We start from the raw sequence: 21,809 nt of genomic DNA, 5'->3' as shown, positions 1-21,809 counted from the left end.
TACCACTCTGCTAGGTGACTGTTGGTTGGACCATCCTGTACACCAAAAAGGCCTGTCAGGGTACATACCTTGGTTGCAGTTTTTGGCCAATTGATGTTTCTCACATCAATGTTTCTCTCCCTCTCTCACAATCAGTGAAAGCATATCATTGGATGAGGATTATAAAAAATATATATATTTGTATATATTTACATGATATATGCACCTCTATGTTCATTCCAGCTATTATTTACAACAGCCAAGATTTGGAAGTAGCCCAAGTGTTCCAACAGTAGAAAAAGTTGTGGTGCATTTACATAATGGAATACTACTCAGCCAGCCAGCCAGACCACCAGGAGTCAGCTTCTGTGTTGAGTGTCTGCTCCCTTGTGGTCAGTGCTCATCATAGCAACTGGTCGACCGGTCGTTCGGTTGTTTAGGCTTTTATATATATATAGGCTAGGGGCCCAGTGCACGAGTTTGTGTACCTTGAAAGGAACTGTGGGCCATGAGGCTGTGGTAGGCACAGAGGTGGATCTCGGCCCATCCACCCAGCCCTTCCTACGTGGCCCCCGGTCCCCTGTCTGCTGGCAGCCCTGACAGTGCTGGCCCCGCTTGCACGCACTGACAGTGCTGGCCCCGCTTGCACCCACTGACAGCACGGAGCGAATGGGGCCAGCACCAGCAGCGGGTGTGATTGGGGCTGGCACCATCAGCGGGTGCAGGCAGCGGCTGCTCCCCAGTCGCTCCTCAGGAGCAGGGGGAGGTGGAGAAGCCCTCAGGGACTATCAGGGATGGCAGCCACACTCGCATCCGTTGATGGCCCTGGCAGCAGGTGCGAGCGCCAGGCAGGACTGTAGCATGCAGGAGCAAAGAATTTTCAATAACCACCAGAGTCTCGCCCTGATGACAGCGACTGGCGCCCCGCCTTGGTCTGGCGCCCCCTGCTCACCTGCTCCACCATCCCACTGCAGCCAACACCTGCCATGTTCTGCACATGCCCCCCTGGTGGTCAGTGCATGTCATAGTGACCGGTTATTCCGCCGTTCAGTCTATTTGAATATTAGCCTTTTAGTATATAAGACTAGTGGCCTAGTGCACGAAATTCGTGCACGGGGGGGAGGGGTCCCCTAGCCTTGCCTGTGCCCTGTCACAGAGCGGGAGCCCTGTGATCGATCACCCCAAAGAGGTAGGCCCTGCCCACTCATCCAGGGCTCCTCGATGGATTGCCCCAAAGAGGTAGGCCGTAGCATTGGACCCCCAGGCCTCCGCTTGGAGACCCACCGGCCCTGCCTCCTCCATGCTGCACGGAGCCGCGGGACCCCTAGGCCTGGCCGAGGGCGGATCTGGGAGGAGGCGGGACTCCCAGGCAGGCTCTGTGAAGCGCACGCAGTGTCAAGCCCAGCCCCGCCCACCTGTGCACACAGCCATCTTGTGACGGCATGAAGGGCATCAGGTGTGACGGCCTGAGGACCACCTAGGCCAGTGGTCGGCAAACCGCGGCTCGCGAGCCACATGTGGCTCTTTGGCCCCTTGAGTGTGGCTCTTCCACAAAATTTCACAGCCTGGGCGAGTCTATTTTGAAGAAGTGGCGTTAGAAGAAGTTTAAAAAATTTGGCTCTCAAAAGAAATTTCAATCGTACTGTTGATATTTGGCTCTGTTGACTAATGAGTTTGCCGACCACTGGCCTAGGCTTTTATTAGTAAGATAGGAAAATCTGGGGACAGTGTAATTGAATAAATTATATTAGCTGTCCTTAGAATTTACATGGAAAGAAGAGCAACATGCCCTGCCGGCATGGCCTAGTGGTTGAGCATCAACCTATGAACCAGGAGGTCACAGTTCAATTCCTGGTCAGAGCACATGCCAGAGTTGCTGGCTTGATCCCCAGTGTTGGGTGTGCAGGAGGCAGCCAATCAATGATTCTCTCTCATCGATGTTTCTATCTCTTTCTCCCTCTCCTTTCCTCTCTTAAATCAATAAAAATATATTTATAAAGAATAAATAAATAAAAATAAAAGTATCCTATCTAATAATAGAGTAACATGTAAATTACCATCACTCCGCTACGCCCACGATTGAGCGGCGGGAGGCTGGGGGGCAGGACTCAGGATGGCCTATCCGGCCATTGAGAGGCTGGGGGGCAGGACTCAGGATGGCCTATCCGGCCATTGAGAGGCACGGATCCGCTGCCACTGAGGGGGGCTACCCTGCTGTTGAGAGGTGCAGGGGGGGGGACTCCCGCCCCCTGTGCCTCTCAATGGCCAGATCCACGGCTGCTGAGGGGGCCTGCCGCGGACACCCAGCTGCGCCTCTCAACGGCAGGGTAGCCAGGTGTCCACCTGCCAGGTGTCCGCGGCAACCCCCTTAGCGGCCATTGAGAGGCGCAGGGGGCGGAAGTGGCTGCGGACCATCAAAAGTGGGGGAGCTGGGTCCCGAGCCGGAGGCTTCTGAAAGGCCTGGTGCACCAGCAGACAGGCACCCAGCTCCACCGCGAAAAGCGAAAGCGTCTAGGGGACCCTACACGTGCATGATTCAATCATGCACTGGGCCTCTAGTAATTCTATATTAGTAAATAGAATGTTTACCTGAAAAGCTTCTGCTTTTATATTTTTAATGTATCTTGATCCTGATAAATTTTTTTTTTTTAAGAAAAGAAGGTTTTCTTTTTCATTGAGTTCAGAGAGGAAGGGGAGAGGGAGAGAGAGTTCTTATAAAGTCCTTTAATGTGTGGTAAAAAAAAAATTTAGCGCTGTGGTATTTTTAATGACACAATGAAAACTAGGCAACTTTAAGAATGCTGGCTAGATAGAACTCCCATATGTGTCTGCCTACTTGTATAAGAAGTGAAGGAGGTTGAGGAAGACTTAGCAGAAGAAATTTTAATTTGTTGTCCATTCTCCAACCCCATAATTCATTTACAATGAAATAATAAAGTCCTCTTTTTCAGGGATTTTGAAAGCCAGGTTAGCAACATTTTCTAGAATACTTCAGACCAGAGACATGTTTCTCAAACTCAGCGTGCATAGGAACTACCTGAAGTCTGGTTTGTTTAAATGCAGACCGAATCAGGAGGTGTTGGGTGGGGCCTGAGGTTCTGCGGAGTAGCAAGCTCCCAGGTGATGCCTAACCTGCTGATTCCCAGACTACACTGACTCTAAGGAATGTTTTTAAAGAGTCTTTAAATAATAATGATGATTTTGCTAGTAGAAAATCAGTTCTGCTCTTTACCACACTTGAGTCCTATAGGATTCTCTTGTTCTTAGAGGTTGTAAATATTTTTGGAATTTGTGTTAGAAGAGATTCAGGCAAACATTATAATTACAGAAGAAATATCTCTGGAAAGACCAGTTTGTTTATTGGTTGAAATCCACTCTTTTTTCCCTTCTCTGTTCCCTATCCCCACCTTGAACTTACTGTCCTCTCTTACTCTCACTGGGGCAGTCTTCGTTGCTTTAATATTCCCTTGGAGTGATGATGCAACAGGATAGTAATTCTTCACCAGTTTTTAGGGAAACCTTCAGAAACATTCGGCACAGTGATTGCTTCATTAGGAAGAAGTTATTCACCAGGCTTGACATGTTTTACTTAGAAAACATTCATTAGTTTACAATTTAGGTTTTTTGAGTGTTGTTTTGTTTTGAAAAAGCATAGGTCTGGCCTCTTCCTCTCAAAGAGTAGAAGCATTATGCTATGTGAAACAAGCCAAACACAAAGGACAGGTATCGTGTGATTCCACTTACTAGTACATGAGCTATCTAGAATGGAAAATTCAGAGAGACAGAAAGTAGGGGAGAGGTTACCAGGGGCTGTGGAAAGTAGAAATGGGAGTTACTATTTAATGGATACAGAGTTTGTTTAGGTGATGATGAATAAGTTCTGGAAATACATAGTGTTGATGGTTGTACATATTATGATTGTACTTAATGCCACTAAATTATATATATAAGTGGTAAATTTTATGTTGTGTATATTTTACCCCAATATAGAAAAGTATTTTGAAGCAGGGCTGGATAAAAAATATTTCATTTTAGTGGTCCTCTAACTTGGCTGCACAATAGAATCACCTGGGGAACTTAAATCCTAGTGCCAGGCCACACTTCAGACCAATTAAATCGGATTCTCTGGGGATGAGATCCAGGCATCTGTAGGTTTAATGTCCCAAGGTGATTCCAGTGTGCAACCAACTTTGAAACTGGTGCTTCTTACTATAGTGTCAGAATCTATATGCAAGGTAGGTTTTCCTTACTGTCTAAAATTATTTTTAAAAAAGTGTTTATGTATATGGTACCATTCCACATTTTATAAATATTAGATAGGGAGGATGAGGTTAAGAGAATATAAAGGTAACAAAAAATTGGATGTGCTCTTAAATAGGACATAGCTTATTGTGACTAGAATAAAAAAAATAAGGGTATATTTAGGAATACTAGGGGAAGGGAATAGGCACATAAATTTCATATTCAAGATATAACTAGACTAGGGGAAAATACTTAAAATTATGTGACAAAAAATTAATGTCCAGAACAGATTAATATTTTCTTCAAATTAAGAAAAAGATAACTAGGATAATAAGCAAAGCATTCTAACCAGTTCACAAAAGAAAAGACAATCGATAAACATATAAAAAAGATTCTCAACCTCATTAGTAATGACAATTAAAATAAACAACTTCACCCAACCAGTGAGGCTCAGTGGTTGAGCATTGATCTATGAACCAGGAGGTCACGGTTCAATTCCCTGTCAGGGCACATGCCCAGGTTGTAGGATCAATCCCCAGTAGGGGCTCTGGGGTGTGTAGAAGGCAGCCAATCAGTGATTCTCTCTCATCATTGATGTTTCTATCTCCCTCTCTCTTCCTCTCTGAAATCAATTAAAATATATTTAAGAAATAAATATAATAAACAATTTCTTCCACATCCGACGAGCCAAAAGAAGAAAGCTTGGTAATAATAAAATGTGAGGGACAGTATGAAAAAGTGAGGATTGACGTGCATTATATCTGGGATTGGGATTGGCAACGTCTTTTTGAAGGACAGTTGGGCATTATCTACTAAAATATTAAGTGCTGCCCTAACCGGTTTGGTTCAGAGGATAGAGTGTTGGCCAGCGGACTCAAGGGTCCCAGGTTCAATTCCGGTCAAGGGCATGTACCTTGGTTTCGGGTAGGGGGTGCGCAGGAGGCAGCTGATTGATGTTTCTCTCTCATCGATGTTTCTAACTCTCTATCCCTCTCCCTTCCTCTCTGTAAAAAATCAATAAAAAATATATTTTTAAAAATGTTAGATGCTTATACCCTTGTTAGCCAGCAATTCCACTTTCTGCTACACATTCTGCACACATGTGTGCACAAAGAAGCATGTACACGCACTATAAACCTAAATATTTATCAATAGAACTGTTAAATAAAATGGAAAAATCTACACCTTGGATACTAGGCAATTATTTTTTAATGAGATTATTCTAGTTATACTACCTAATGAGAAGATCTCTATGTTGAAATGTTGAGTGGAAAAAGTGAGTTGTAGTAAAATGTGTACAGTATGGTATCATTTGTGTTTTCTCTCATCACATCAAACTGTCTTTCCAGTTATATTTATGTAAATGCATAGAATTTGGCCAATAAGGAAGGATGTTTATCAAACTAATGCCTCTGGACAGGTGACTAAATTGGAGGAGGGTGAATCAAAAAGAGGACTTTGACTTTATTTATTTAAATTTTTATACAAAAGAGTATGTCTGGTATAAGCCAGCAGAAATTGACCAATGTGAGACTCGAAGACAAGGCAGAGTGTTAAGAGCATTTTGATTAATGAGAATGACCATTTGCTAGTTGCTTGGATGTGGAGGTAGAGGAGCAGAATTGTTGGCGTGAAAGAGGAGTCTTTAAATGAGTATCTTCACTGGCTGTCCCTTGCATTTTCTAAACTTATCTTTCCTTCCAGAGTTCTTCCCCTGTTGCTATAGGAATGTATTTAATGGGAAAATAAGATTGAGAAGCCAGTGTTTCTGCTGGCACTGCTAGGGGATGGTGTTTCTAATAAGGAAAGCCACTTTCATTCTCTCTCTGAACAGAGGTCAGTGGTAAAGATAATCCCAAATAGTGAGCAAAAAAGTCATTTTGCTTTTCTTCCTCTGTCCTTTAAGTGTTTATTTGAATATGATTGGGTCTGTCAAACTGGAAGTTCATAATTTAAATGAAAATAATGAAGTTATAGTCTGAAAATTTTCCAGTTTTCCTTCCCTGCCACATTTCTGTTTTCTTGTAAGCTATTATAAACATCACCTTTCAACATGATTTGATTTCAGCAACCTTCTCTGTAACTTATTACATACTAGAGGCCTGATGCACGAAATTCATGCAAGGGGCTCAGCCCTCACAGCCCCAGCTTTGTCCAGAAGGTTGTTCGGCTGTCTGGTCTAATTAGCATATTACGCTTTTATTATTATAGATTCTTTGACCTCTTCAGTAGAGGGGAGTTGGCTAACATTTTGTTTTGAAAAGCCTTTTCTTGGAAACTGAAAATAAATGGATATCGGGAGCCTCAAAATCCCTAGACTAGGGTACATGCAGAACAAAGAAGGAATGAGAAAAGAGTATTTGGGAATATATAAAGATAATGCAATGTTGGACAGCAAAGAATTAACTGAATTTACAAGTGGAAAACTTCTAGGAGAGTAAGAATTATTATGTCATTTTAGCCAGATTAAACTTTTTAGAGTTTTAGAAAATCTTTTTTTTTTTTTTTTAAACCATCTGTGGTTTCCACATAATCTTTCCTATTGACTGCCACTGGCATGAATTTGATACCTTTTTTCTTTGCTGAATGTGCCCTGGATGGAGTGATATTTTCTACTCTTTGCTGGTTTGAGGTGGGTTTACTGAGAAAGCTGGGCACTTTAAGCCCATCTAGAGGTTGAAAATTAGAATAAGGGCCAGGAAAGCTTTTTGCTGCCCAATTAGAGGACAGCCTGAGAGGGCAGGCTTTACCTTCGCTGATCCTGTTGATTGTCTCCCCTGCGGATTAAAGACAAACCTTCTTTAACAAGCACATTGAATAGCTTGGGTTTCCAAAACTCTCCAGCACCAGTAATTAATCCAACTGGTAATGAGAGCACAGTGCTGAATTCTGGAAAGAATCATTTAACTCTTTCTCTGCTGGACAGCTCATTTCCCTTATTGATGGCTCCTGTAGCCTTAGCACTATTTACGTGGGGTAATATAAAGATAGACTAGTAGAAAATTGCCTTTTTCAGTTAAATCATACTATCTCTTTGTACTTAATGTCCTTTATCCCCAAAGTATACATACTTGAAAAGTGAACTTTTATATTAGAAGGTGCTTTTTTACCTCTTGTTTTGATATAGAAGTTTTGTGCAGTTGATAATTAGTACTTTTAAAAAGCCTAAGATCTGCTTCTGAATAGGAACTTGTACACCAGCTGTTAATTTCATTATGGTTCTATTTTTTAACTTAATAGGGGGGTTGCCTGTGGACATAACCTTCCCTTTGGGCTGCTTCTGTTTTTCCTGTCTATCTCTCCTTCCTATGAGTTTGAAACATTTCCATCCAGAGATTTCTAGCACACAAAACATCTTTGAGATGTTTCCTAGTTCCTTCTCTCTTTTCTCTAATTATGGAGTCCCATTTTCCAATGATTTCCATTAGTAATCTGCTTGTACATTTTTTTTTTTGCTTGTACGCTTTTTTTTAATGCTCAGAGATACAACAGAACAAATCACCTAAAGTACCTGTGCATTGGAGTGGGTTGGTAATAGCTTGCTTCCTCAAGGCAAGGAATCATCCTAATGATCATTTAGTTCCTTTCTGATTCTAAGCATTTTTATTTCTCAACCTCAGTCATGTTTACATGGATACATAGCTTATTCTTAGGCCTCCTCTTGCATTTTCCCACTAAATGTGCTTTGAAAAACAAAGGATAAATGTCTTTGTGCATATCACAATGTGTTTAGTATTAGAAAACCATTTTCAGAAAACCATTTTGAATTTGAAAAGATGGCTGATGATTGAAATAATAAAATTGCTATTAATACAAAGTATTATTGGCTACCTTAGATTCTCTCAATTGATCATGTATGTTTGCCATTATCATTATCTTTTTGCAATTGACAAAATTAAAATTCAGAGAGAGTTGAGGTTCATAGCTGTTTGAGTCTAGAACTCGTGTACTTATTGATGTATGCAAAAAACTGACTCAAAAAGTAGTCAAGCCCTAACCGTTTTGGCTCAGTGGATAGAGCATCGGCCTGCGGACTGAAGAATCCCAGGTTCAATTCCGGTCAAGGGCATGTACCTTGGTTCCGGGCACATCCCTAGTGGGGGGTGTGCAGGAGGCAGCTAATCAATGTTTCCCTCTCATCGATGTTTCTAATTCTCTATCCCTCTCCCTTCCTCTCTGTAAAAAATCAATAAAATATATATATTTTTAAAAAGTAGTCAAGATATATTTCACAAAGGATGTAGACTTGCTGGGCATTAAGGAATGGACAGTGGCACTGGAATAGTAGCATGAGAAAAAAGTCTAGTAAGGAGAAATATCAAAAGGCATAAAAATATGAATGGATTCAGCAGTCCATAAGATAGTACAGCCTTGTTCCTCATGAGGAACAAGGCTGCCTGCTGGGAACTACTGGGAACTGGAGGTTGTAGGAGGCCAAATTGGGGGGGGACCAAAAAAAAAAAAAAGCTGGACAGAGGAGTCTAATTTGTTTATAGTGAAAGGCCATTTTAAGGGTTTTGAGCATTGGAGCTATGTACCATTTAAGGAACCGCTCTGTCAAAGATATGTGTGATGAGGAAGAGAGGGGAGCCCAGCTGGTGTGGCTCAGTAGTTGAGCATCGACCTATGAACCAGGAGGTCACAGTTTGATTCCCTGTTGGGGTACATGCCCAGTTGTGAGCTCAGTCCCCAGTAGGGGGTGTGCATTATTGTTTCTATCTCTCCCTCCCTCTGGTGAGGGGAAAAATATGCTAAATGTTCGATCAGTCAGTCGGCCGTTTAACCAATCAAAGCATAATATGCTAATGATATGCTAAGGCCACTCAACTGCTTGATATGATGTGCACTGACCACCAGGGGGCAGACACTCCAACCAGTAGGTTAGCTTGCTGGGGTCCGGCCAATCGGGACTAAGTGAGACGGGTCAGACATACCCTGGAGCCCTCCCGCAGTCCCTCCCCAGCTGGCCAACCTCCTGCGTCCCTCCCTGGCTCCAAATGTGCACCGGTGGGATCCCTCGGCCTGGCCTGCACCCTCTCGCAATCCGGGACCCCTCGGGATATCAGAGAGCCGGTTTTGGCACGATCCCACAGTCCAGGCCGAGGGACCCCACTGGTGCATGAATTTGTGCACCAGGCCTCCAGTATATTTATATTTATATTTATATTTATATTTATATTTGTATTTGTATTTGTATTTGTATTTGTATTTGTATTTACACTGAGTGGCCAGATTATTGTGATCTCTGAACGCATAATAATCTGGCCACTCAGTGTATATCCTATATAATAAAAGGCTAATATGCAAATTGTCCCCTTGACCAGGAGTTTGACCAGCAGGTAGGCTGGCCAACCGCCCATGTCCCCTCCCCCTGGCCAGGCTGGCCGGACCCCACCCATGCATGAATTCATGCACCAGGCCTCTAATACACACACACACACACACTGAGTGGCCAGATTATTATGCGTTCAGAGATCAAAATAATCTGGTCACTCAGTGTATATTTATATTTATATTTATTTATTTAAAAAAAGAGAGGGGGGAGTTCCCCCAAGAAAGCCAAATAGAAGCATACACTAACCTTGGGCTGTGAAGGTGGGACTGGAAAAGAAGAGATGACTATCACAGACATTTCAAAGAAAAAAGAATTGAACTTGCAATGAGTGGCTAGATGGGTGTTGCAGGAAAGAGGTAAACCTGGGGTTTTGAGCTTGGATGTCTAGAGAAAGGAGGTGGGGTTCTACTGGCAAAGACAAAGACCTTGAGAAGACAAGTAGTTGGAGAGCGGGGAACGGAGAGTTTGAGTAGGCTGGTGCTGTGCTCACAGTTCAGGTAACCAATGAGTTCTTGAAACCCAGTGGTAGGCCTGGAGTGAGAGAGCCAAAGCCAGGTGCCAAGGTGACCTAGAACTGAGGAGCATGGGAAGCTATTGGTGCAAATGGCCAGGGGATCAGAAACTCAGGAAATAATCAGAATTGGAGACTATCTGGGGTTCCAAGTAAGATTTGAGCAAACTGTCAACCAAGTGTTTTCAACTGTGAGTTCTTTCTGGAAGCTTTAGCCTTTCATTAGTTTAGAAATGTTTAGCCTTCTTATTTCATTATCTCCAGACTCTACTTAATATGGATATAAAGAACTCCCCTTCTGGAGACTGTTAATGGGATTAAAAGAAAGAGGGGAGGGAGACTTATAAAAGTCTGTGGTATCAGTTTATTTTATTTATGCACCTGAGAAAACCATTGTTTTTTTATATGAAGAAATGTAAATATTGAGTGTGAGGATTAAGCCTTTTCCTTCTCTGTGTATCTATCTGAGGCTAGAAAAGGACACACTCCTAGGAAACCAGGATAAAGGGAAAAATGACTTTGAGATGCACTTTCTTAAAATAACTGAAGGAGTGACCTCATGAGCCAGCCGATAGCCTGGGTTTGCAAATGGATACATTTCTATTAGCCTGCTGCTTGATGCTGCAGAGCCAAATATAACGGAGTGTATTATATCATATCCTGTAGACGAGACTGTCTGGGAGAGCGGGGATTTAGAAAGAGAGGTGAAATGGCAGAGTCAGCACAAGAATTAGGAATGTAAATACTATCAACTATAGCTTCCTTTATTAGGTAAACATTGCTGATTTGGGCTCATGATTCCCTATTATGTGATCATTTGTATCATCTTCTGGTAGAATAATATTTAAACAGGAACACCTGATCTTTAAATAGGCTTTTCAGTATAAAAGTGTTGCTGCACTCATCTCTCATTAATACTTTAGTATTCCCATTTCTGGGTTTTTTCTGCTTGACAACTACAGCCTTGTGTCCTTGGGTCTGACTCGTTGCTAAATTTTTCCTCTCCTTTGGTCTTAAGCTATAGAGGCAATATGGATGTGTCCTTAGCTGGACGATAGGGTTTATCTCTGAGTGTTGTAGACCATCAGGTTATAAGGAAAGCAGAATGTCTGGGAAAGAAGATTATAGCTTGATAAACTGCTTCTTTTGCCAGAAATCATTGTCGGCAATTAAGAAATTCACAAAGTAGGTTTCCATTCTCCCTTCAACATACACACAGTGTAGTTACTGTCCCAGGAGATAAAGAATGGCAGTTGTGCCCAACCGATGTGGCTCAGCAGTTGAGCATAGACCCAGGAACCAGGAGATCACAGGTTTGATTCCTGATCAGGGCACATGCTTGGGTTGTGGGCTCGATCCCCAGTAGTGGGGGTGCAGGAGGCAGCCAATCAGTGATGTTTCTCTCTCAACAGTGTTTCAACTCTCTATCCCTCTCCCTTCCTCTCTCTCTAAAACCTCAATAAAAACATATTTTTAAAAGAAGAAGAAGAATGGCAGTTGTCTCTTTGGTTTAATACCTGTTTGGTCTGGATTCAATTTGTAAAATAAATCTAAATGAAGTCCATAATGTTTTTAAGATCACATATACTTCACTATCTCTATATGTCAGACACATAGACATTGGTCTAGCTTACTCAAAGCTTCCTAGAAGAATTTTAGGGTTATTTTCCCTTTTTATTAAGTAAAGCCTATTTATTTATTTATTTAAATGTTTTTTACTGATTTCAGAGAGAGGAAGAGAGAGATAGAAACATCAGTCATGAGAGAATCATCAATTGGTTGCCTCCTGCATGCCCCTACTGGGGATCAAGTCCAAAACCTGGGCTTGTGCTCTGACCAGGGATCGAACTGTGAGCTCCTGGTTCAAGGGTCGACACTCAACCACTGCCGGACAAGCCTGTTTATTTTAATATATTTTGTAATCAACCACCTTCCTGAATTCTCTTATTTTTATAGTAGTCTTTCATTTGATTCTCTTGGGTTTCCCATATATACAGTCATTTCATCTATAAATAATGATTTACCTGTTCCTCACTTCCTATTTATTTCTTATCTAATTGCCCTGATTACTACCTCCAAAACAATGTTGAAAATATGGTGTGATTTTGTTTGACACCTTAAATTCGTGGAAGCTGTAGAAAGGAAATAAGCTGTAGCATCAGTAGTATCTTGGCAGGCAAAAATCAAACTTGGGGCAGGTGTTCTTGATCTTACAGGAACAAGTCTATGCAATACAGCTTAGGGTTTCCTTCATATATGTATGATTCTCAGTCACTGTGGATCTATGTAACATGTGGAAACAGTGGGCTCATCAGTCACCTGTTGAAACTCCCTCGGCCCTCCAGGAAGGCTTTCTGTGTGATGACCAGAGAAGTTGGTGCGAGACACAAACACATCCCAGATATCTTTCATGACTGCCGCTGACCATACTCTTGTCTTCCAGGCCCAGCTTCGGGCATTTATTCCAGAGATGCTCAAGTACTCCACAGGTCGGGGGAAACCAGGCTGGGGCAAAGAAAGCTGCAAGCCCATCTGGTGGCCTGAAGATATCCCGTGGGCGAATGTCCGGAGCGATGTCCGCACAGAAGAGCAAAAGCAGAGGGTGAGTCCTCTGGCCTGAGTGGCTTGTTGCTTTTCCATTTTGAATCACCCCCTCAATTTTTGTCTTTCTGCTTCTTATGCTAAGGAGTCCAGAAACATTTGTGTAATAGTCAAACCTGTTCCCCCAAAGAAGTTAGTCTCTGATTTATACACCTCTCTCTCCTAGGCCTTTGGAGCAGTTTTAATTTTACGAGGTGCATGGAAAAACTGAAGAAACTTGTAATAAAATCGTTAATCACTTTAAAACTTAGAAATGTTTTTAGTTCTGGTTAGCAAGAATCACTGTTGAAAAATATAAATGTGGAATTAGAGAGATGGGAAGTTTGCCATGTCTACAGATAGAAAAAAAAGACTAAACTAGATGTCATCCTTTTTCTGCATATTTATTTTCAGTCAATTTACTGAGAATCTTAATATAAAATTATTGAGAAAAGACTAATCTTTTGTGAGAAGTTTTAAGAGTTGGCCACAGGTTAGAATAAAGTAATTAAAATCCAAAAGTGGGAAATTGTTGGTTCTTGGTATTGCGTTTCTTTAGGAAAAAGAGTTTATTCTGTCCGAGGTTTGTTTTATTTTGATAGTCAACTGCTTATTCCATAGTGGGAATAACCACTATTTTTGTGACTTAATGTGCTTTTCTGGTCTTTTGGTGACAGGTTTCATGGACCCAAGCACTACGGACCATAGTTAAAAACTGTTATAAACAGCATGGGCGGGAGGACCTTTTGTATGCTTTTGAAGATCAGCAAACACAAACACAGGCCACAACCACACACAGTATAGCCCATCTCGTTCCATCACAGACCGTAGTCCAGACCTTTAGTAACCCTGATGGCACTGTCTCACTTATCCAGGTGAGTAAACCTTATGGTTACCAGATCGTGGCTTCTGGGGCAGATCAGGGAGCACCTCACCTCAGAGTGGAGAAAGTTTCCTTTCTGCTAATTCCTGTATGAATTTTATATAGTTCCCCTAGATCTTCCTGCTGAAAAAGGATTTTTGAATAATATTTTAAATTGTTTGCATTTTGCTAAAAACAGAGTTTTAGCTAGCTTTTCTTGACACTTCCAAATTTTTTTTTATTGTTTCACTTTGTCAATAACCAGGAAATATTCCTTCTGCATTACCTGTAAGAATTTTTAGTAGATAGGGAACCTCTAAAATTCCGGTTGGAGTGAGAATAAAAAGTTGATTGACTGACATTGGGCATGGGTAGTAAAATGTGATAGCTTCTAATACTGATTTATTTGGTTGAAGTAAAACTCTGAAACTCATGTGTCTGAGTTATAATTGTATAACTCATTTCATATTATTACAAAGCCTATTGTTATTTATGCTGAATTGAGGATTAACTGAATATTAACTTCTGAGTAGAGGAGAAGTAGAAGGATTCATCCACTGACACTTAATTGCTTTCCATACATTTCTTTAGGTTGGCACAGGGGCAACAGTAGCCACATTGGCTGATGCTTCAGAATTGCCAACCACAGTCACTGTTGCCCAAGTGAATTATTCTGCTGTGGCAGATGGAGAGGTAAGAAAGATGATCCTGTGTGCATCTGCTTAGATACTTGGATATAACCAGTGTCACCCCAATAGAGTCAATAAAAAGTAAAAATAAGTACTTGGATATATAGGTGAGGGAGAAGTGAAGGTCCCAAAGATGAAGAGATGAAAGCCGCCCACATACCTGTGGCAATATTTTATTCAAACCTTTTACAAAGGATCTTATGCTGTGTATATTAATTATAACAGTTGAAATTCATGGATCTTTATGATTAGACTAACTAATAGGAATTTACAATTTTACATTTATAATATATCATTTTGTTTAATATACTATAAAGGGGATTATCCATTTAATACTTTTATGCTGTGAATCTCAAAGAATTTAATTCTTAGGTTTTATTTTAAAAATTAGATCATTAAAACTGGATCTGACAAAAGCATCCTTTGAAAGGGTAAATATATTTGTAAATCAGTAGACATGAATTATTACATTTTAAATGTGCATTTGAAAAGGCTTCATGAGCAAATCCTTCCCTACCAAAATCAAGGTAATTATGGAATGTTAACCTAAAGATAGAAGTGCTTTATGAAGTACTTGGTACAGTAAGCACTCAACCCTATGAAGCATAGACTCTCTTATTAAATTTACCTTATAGATGAGGAAACTGCAACATGTCGAGGATAGGAGACTTGCCCAGAGTCCCAGAATAAGTGTTAAAAGCTCATTAATACATTGTCTAGACTCAGCTGTGAGCTATCGGTGAAGTTTAGGAAAGAGTTTACTAAGTCACTATGAGCTTTTTCCCTAAAACATGGTATATGTCTGAAGTTTGAAAAATAGCCAACAAATGTCAAAGAGAAGTATCAGAATTAAAGTTAAAATTATCTTACCCTTGTTCAAAACCATGGAGCATTTCTACTCAGAACTGCACAAAGTCACTTCCATTTGTACATCTCAGGAAAGGGAGAGAACTGATCAGGTTCTCATGGCTAGTGAGAGGAAGGGAAGCATAGCCGGCTCCTCAGTCTGCCAGCTTTTATTGAGCCCCTGCCATGTACAATTGATGTGTTGACTTAGGAACACTGCTTTAAAGGAGCTCCTGCCTGGTGGGGGTGAGAAGTGTCTGCATAAATGAACTATGGTCCAGGCTGTTAAGTGCATCGATGCTGCAAAATGATCTATGCCTTCAGGAGAGATGCTAACAGGGAGTCTGGGAAGGTTTGGGGCAGGAGCTAGCATTTGGTTTTTCAGTGTAGAAAGGTGAAGGAAAACAAGATACTTACTTTTATAAATTTGTAAACATTATGAAAGAGTATGGATCAGCTAAGGGGAAAATTCGTCAGTCCCCAAACTCTAAAACTAGAGGACACTCCTTGCAGTGTGAAAGAGGTAAAGAAGACAGCTAAGTACATTTCCAGATTGAAAGGAACTTTGTATTTCTTACACACTTCTCTAGAGTCTTTGAAACCCATTTTACTAAATAACTTCACATATTCAAAGATCATAAATGTCAAAATTTCACAGAAAGCATGAAGGATAAACAATCTCAGTCACATATCTTTGGCTTTTTCAGCAAAATAACATTATTTTTAAGTCATTTGTTGTGGGAATGGGCGAGTGACCTGTAAGTAGCCTGTTGATTAATCTCCAGTCAGTCAGATAAAAAAATTCTAACTCTTTCCTCCCTTCCAGTAAAACAAAAAGGGTATAAAGAGAAGAAGCATAGGTTATGAGAAAGTGACAAACCTTTTTAGATTTTATAGTATGATTCTATTTGGCTTCTGATTTCTCTTAGACATTAACATGGATGTTAGCATCTTAGTTTTGAGCCATCCGAATGGTAATTGGTCGAAATATCTCACTGACTTGAGGCAGAGAAGACCACATCAAGCCAGTGAAACATTACCTCAGGTGACTCAGTAAAAACATTCTGCTGCTTTGTGTTTAGCATGTTTCCTCCCAAAAAACCAAAAGTACTTTACAGAAATAAACATTACCCATACTTTTAGAAGTTGTAAGGTCATTTATTATCCCAACCTTGCCAGTGAGAGCTCCTTCCATTAGAGCACACTGCCTTTAATATCTGGTGTTACGTTTGGTTACATTTAGTCCAAATGGAAGAATTATTTGGGGGCCTGTCTGTTCTGGTAATATATGGTCTCCCAAATCTGTTTGCATACTCTGTGTGCTGGAATATCCAATAACAAAAATCTCTAACCTTAGGCAGCTTATAACTAATTAGGCACACAGAAAAAGGTAGGTCGACATTTAGAAATGAACAAGAATAGAATTTCAAATTAATATGAGATAAATATGTTGATATAAAAATATTTATACAATTTCAATTTTGATGTCATGTTTACAAATACAAATGGATTTGAGAATTTATTCTGTTGTATGATTAGACCACCAATAGGTGTTGGTGATATTAATTGTATTATGTATTAGAAAAGCCAAAGTTTGAAATAGAATGGTCTCTGATAATAATGGTATATATGATTATGTTAGAAGGAAAGAACCAAAGTACAAAAAAACCTTATAGGCATAAATTCTAAATTGAACACCAATACATGTAACAGTTTTGAAGTAGCACAACTTATCTTAGGTGGGTGTTTTTTTAAGTGAATAGTAATTTACCTGAAATACAGGTTAAAAAAAAAAGTAGGGAAATATGAATGAAGGAGTATGTTTTTCACTCATCCATTCAGCAAACACATTCATTGTCAGGCACTATAGATACAGAAAATAAAGACTGCTCTTGCTCTTAGGGAGCACACAGGTAGGTGGTAGAAAAATCACCACAAAACAATGGCAATGAGATAAGGATCCTATAGAAGCAAGCCAGAGTGCTCTGCAACACCGAGGAGAGGCCCTGAACCCTGCACTGTAGGGGAGTCCAGGTGTCTCGCTCCTTCAGTCGCCCCTGAGCGCAGACTAGAAGGGTGGACAGGAAGACAGGCTGGAAAGATGGAAGTTGTATTCCTATCAAAGGGAGCAGCACATGCGATGCATTGCATTTGAAAGTGGGGGAGAGCCACAGGTGGTTAACTGTGACTAGAGGGGGGATACGAGTAGCCACAGTTTGAAGGGCCTCACTGTAGTGGGTCTCTTTCAGCAAAGCATAGATGCTAACTATACATCTTCTGAATATCTTTCCTCCTAGGGCTTGTGGCCCTTTCTCTGGGACATGGTGACATCCAGGAATAGATAACCACACAGATGGAAAGGGAGAGCAACAAGAGCTCAAGCAAATACAACTAAAGCACTGAGACTCAAAAATAGGAATTCCAAAGAAGTGTTCATACCTAAGCTGATTATCACCTGCCTTTTTTTTAAATAGAAATCTCTTGTCTGCTTCTTTTCCTACTTCCTCTCCACCCTTTACCAACATCCATTATATAATTTAACTTCCTTAAATTATACTGTATATGGCAACATTTTAATGCCATTTTCACTACAGATGTAGTTGTAACTAAATGTATGTATATTATGCCCTGGCCGGGTAGCTCAGTTGGTTAGAACATCGCCCTGATACGCCAGGGTTGTGGGTTCGATCCCCGGTCAGGGCACACAAGAAGCAACCAGTGAATGCATCCATAAGTGGAACAATAAATCGATGTTTCTCTTACCCCCCCTCCCCATTTCTCTCTCTCCAAAAATCAATAAATACATTTAAAAAATTAAATGTCTATATATTAAGTTACTGCCATTGGAGTATAAATGCTTGGGAGAGCTGTACCAGGCCAGCTCAGTAGTGGGATGGGCAAAAATATTGAGGGGCAGATCTGGAAAAAGGAAGACTGTTTAATGGCAAAAGGTGACAGGGCTGGCCAACGCCCGCTGATGTTTTGAGTGGAATCTTTGAGCATCTACAACTTGGCAGTGTAATTTGCCATCTAAAGTAGCATTGTTGGCAGTGATGCTCATCGGAGTAATGAGATCAAAGGGGTAATACCGTGGAAAGTCAGAGTTTTGTGAGTTCCTGAGTGGGCAACTTTGCAGCTCCAAGGGAAGGAACTAGGATATCTCCGCCTCTTAGTGATGGGCCCTGAAGGCTTGCTGACACAGTCCATTGCCTATGAGAACCAGGACAAATACTAAGGTAGCTCAAAGGAATATCTCATTCTCTGGGGGGCTTTTGACAAAAATTCTGAGAAGCAGTGTCATAATCTCAGTATGGCAAAAGAACCAAAGCAAAATTTGTGGAACTTCCTTTGGGACGCAGTAACGTGGGCACAAGTTAACCATTTATTGGGCCCCCGTTATGTGAAGCGGGAACAGCAAGAGATCCAGTAAGCACAGCTAATGTCCTGAGGACTCAAATCCATAGAAATACTTTACCTCAGCTGATTGGTTTATCACCTCCCATATTTTGCCCTGCTGCTTTTTGTTTTTGAGGGAGAAAAATTAATCAACTGGTGATTATTGAGCAAAATGGACTGAAGTGGTTAGATTTAGATATCCAGAGCTGAGAAGTCTCTAAATGCAAGGCATTGTACTAAAATCAGTAGTTCTCAATCAGGGGTACCCCCAACAGACCCCTCAGAAGGAACATTTGGCAACGTGTGAAGGTAATATTTTTGATTGACATGATGGGAGGTGCTTTTAGCATCCAGCGAGTAGAAGCCAGGGATGCTGCTAAGCATCTACAATGCACAGGAAAGCCTCCGACAATAAATAATTATCTGGTCCAAATGTTAATAGTGCACAGTTGATAAAACCTGCGCCAGGTCTAGCAAAGCTGAGTTCTCATCTACTCTGCCACTGGTAGTATGTGGTTCTGTTTCTTCATCATTCTTCCCCAATAAAAGCAAAGCAGGTTTTGCTACATTAAATTACTGAATTTGAAATTTCCATCAAAAATAAAAATGCAAAATGACTTTGATATACAATTCCATCTCTAGAAATTTACTCTATAAATAGACTCAAAATGTACAAAGTAGTATTTGAGGCTATTCATCACAGTACTGTTTATAATAGCAAAACACTGGAAACTGTAAATGCCCATTAAATGATGGCTGGTTAAATAAATCATGGTGTATCAATATAATACAATGCTGTGCGGCCATTATTATGAATTCTGAATGAAGTAATTTTATATGTTCCGAGATAGAGCCATTTCATAGATGTATTATTTGTGAAAAAAGCAAGGTACAAAAGGATATGCTAATATACTGCCATTTTTTATTTTTTAAAAGAAAGGAGGAGCCCTGGCTGGTTTGGCTAAGTGGATAGAGCATCAGCCTGCAGACTGAAGGGTCCCTGGTTTGATTCCGGTCAAGGGCACATGCCTGGGTTGGGGGCTCGATCCCCTGTGGGGGGCGGGGAGGGATTGCAGGAGGCAGCTGATCAATGATTCTCTCTCATCATTGATGTTTCTATCTCTTCCCTCTCCTTTCCCCTCTGAAATCAATAAAAATGCATTTTTTTTAAAAAAGAAAGGAGGAGTATTTGTATATAAATATGCTTGCACATAGAAAGAATATCCCTGCAAAGATATACAAGATATATAACAGTAATGACCTTTGGGCAAAGAGTCTAGAGTTCTGGCATTATAGTCCCTTTGGTACAGTATGAATATATTTTAGTTACATTTATGCTCTAAATTAAAATTTTTGAATAGGTAACTAGTAAGGCTCAGATACTTCAAAAATTATTTAAAAGTATACAGTAGAAAATCTTGCTTTCTGACTCCTATTCAAGTTATTACCTCAACCCCACCCTACCTCAACTCACAAACTGAGGAAAGTATTTTCAGTGGTTTCTTTGCTATCCTTCCAGAATTTTTTATGCAAATATAAGCAAGTTCAAATATATATTCTAATTCCCCACCTCCCTTTACACAACAGCATACTTAAAACCATGTTCTGTACATTGTAGGTCATGTTCACTTAAAAGTATAAATGTATTTGGCTGAGCACATAACAATTAGAAAAAGGACTTAAAAATCATAATCGTTTTGTGACTTTGATTCTTTACTATCGTGTCTTTTCTGCTTCAGGTGGAACAAAATTGGGCCACGTTACAAGGAGGTGAGATGACCATCCAGACGACGCAAGCTTCGGAGGCCACACAGGCAGTGGCATCATTGGCAGAGGCCGCAGTGGCAGCTTCTCAGGAGATGCAGCAGGGAGCTACAGTCACCATGGCACTCAACAGGTGGAGGCAGGGGTGGGGAGAATAAATGAGCTCGGCGAATCTGTCCTTCCATCCTGGTTGTAGAGAAATGTACCTCAGTTTGTCACAATTGGCCGTTAGAGTTTAGTGCTGTTAGCCCTTAGGATATTGTAAGTTGACTTCTAATCAGCCCTCATCCACCCCATTCCCACTCCCCCAGCCCCACCCCAGCAACCAATCCAGCTTTTCTGATTTCTAGCTCAAGCCTGCTGGTCAGGGACACCGGTTCCTTTTTTTTTTTTTTAATCCCATCCTGTGCCTATTACTAGGCCAAAAGCAGCAAGGTTTGAGTATTTTGTTTTTCAAAGGGACTAAAGGATATAATAAATCAAGATGCTTCAGGGTTGATTTCCTTTTACCCTATAAAAGAAACTGCTTTTTGTTAGGGATATTAATCTATTTTTTAGCTAGTTGAGAGCTGACTTTACTGATTTTTCAGGAAGTGTGTTTCCCTTGCTTATCGAAGACTTTGAATAAAATAAGTTTTGGGCTGTTGGGGAAAATCATTGAATTTATTTCTTTAGGTATGTTTAGGAAGGATGCTGCAGAATAGGATACTCCACTAAGGGGTAGTTTCCAAAACTAAATTGTCTTATTTCCTGCTGGTTCCTTCTACTGGTTCTTGACAGAAAAGATCATCCTCATATAATCTTTTTCTTCTTCATTGTTTTTTTTTTTTGGGGGGGGGGGGCCTTGGATTTTTTTTTTTTTATTGAGGTATTATATGTGTACATATCTTACCATTGCCCCCCCACCCCACACCCATACATGCCCTCATCCCCCAAAGTTTTGCGTCCATTGGTTATGCTCATATTCTTCTTCATTGTTAACACAATTTTATTTTCAGTGGACTCAGGCACCTTAACTAATAATTAAGAGTGTGCATCTTGAAGCCAGACTGCCTGATTTGAATCCCAGCTCTGTCACCTCCTAGCTGTGTGAGCTTGGGTGATTGACTCAAACTCAGTGCTCAGGCTTTCCTCTTCTGTCAAATGGGGGTAATGACAGTACCTACCTTGTAGGATGTTGTGAGAACTAGAGGAGTCAATGCATTTGAGACCCGTATCAGCTCCTGGCACATGGTAACACCACCGTACAGCAGCTGTTAGTCTTTGGTGGTCATTGAACTCTCGTGACATCCCAGCACTCTAATAGGTGAGGATGTAAATGAAGAGTGCTCTAAAGTGTAATGTCTCCCTCAGTGAAACCATTGGGAAGATTGGTTTAAGTGAAACATTTAGCAAGCAGTATTGCTCAGAGTGTAATCGCCTCTTGAATTGTGTAGTATAGACTGAATATCAGAAATTGAGAGGAGTGGGATCACCTCCAAAATATAAAAATCAGCTAAAGTTTAGGTCGGTTGTGATAGAGACTAGAAAGCCTTGACAGGATTATGTACAGTGCTTTCCACGAGGCTGTAGAGGAGGTTAGGCGGTCGCATAGATTCAGGTTTG

At 40.8% G+C, this 21,809-nt stretch overlaps 1 protein-coding gene across 5 annotated transcripts in view; it reads left to right on the top strand.

Annotated features, from left to right (window-relative positions):
- NRF1 (nuclear respiratory factor 1) overlaps window positions 1–21,809 on the top strand; it is a 131,100-nt gene that overhangs the window by 80,615 nt on the left and 28,676 nt on the right. For all 5 annotated transcript variants that reach the window (XM_054726034.1, XM_054726035.1, XM_028129035.2 and 2 more), the window contains exons 6-9: window positions 12,511–12,669; window positions 13,325–13,522; window positions 14,101–14,202; window positions 20,180–20,337. In XM_054726034.1, the coding sequence (XP_054582009.1) occupies window positions 12,511–12,669; window positions 13,325–13,522; window positions 14,101–14,202; window positions 20,180–20,337 (617 nt within the window). The remainder of the gene's footprint in view (window positions 1–12,510; window positions 12,670–13,324; window positions 13,523–14,100; window positions 14,203–20,179; window positions 20,338–21,809) is intronic.

The sequence above is a fragment of the Eptesicus fuscus genome, chromosome 14 (assembly GCF_027574615.1).
Source record: "Eptesicus fuscus isolate TK198812 chromosome 14, DD_ASM_mEF_20220401, whole genome shotgun sequence".
Lineage (NCBI taxonomy): Eukaryota > Metazoa > Chordata > Mammalia > Chiroptera > Vespertilionidae > Eptesicus > Eptesicus fuscus.
This window is presented reverse-complemented; position numbering and strand designations above follow the sequence as displayed.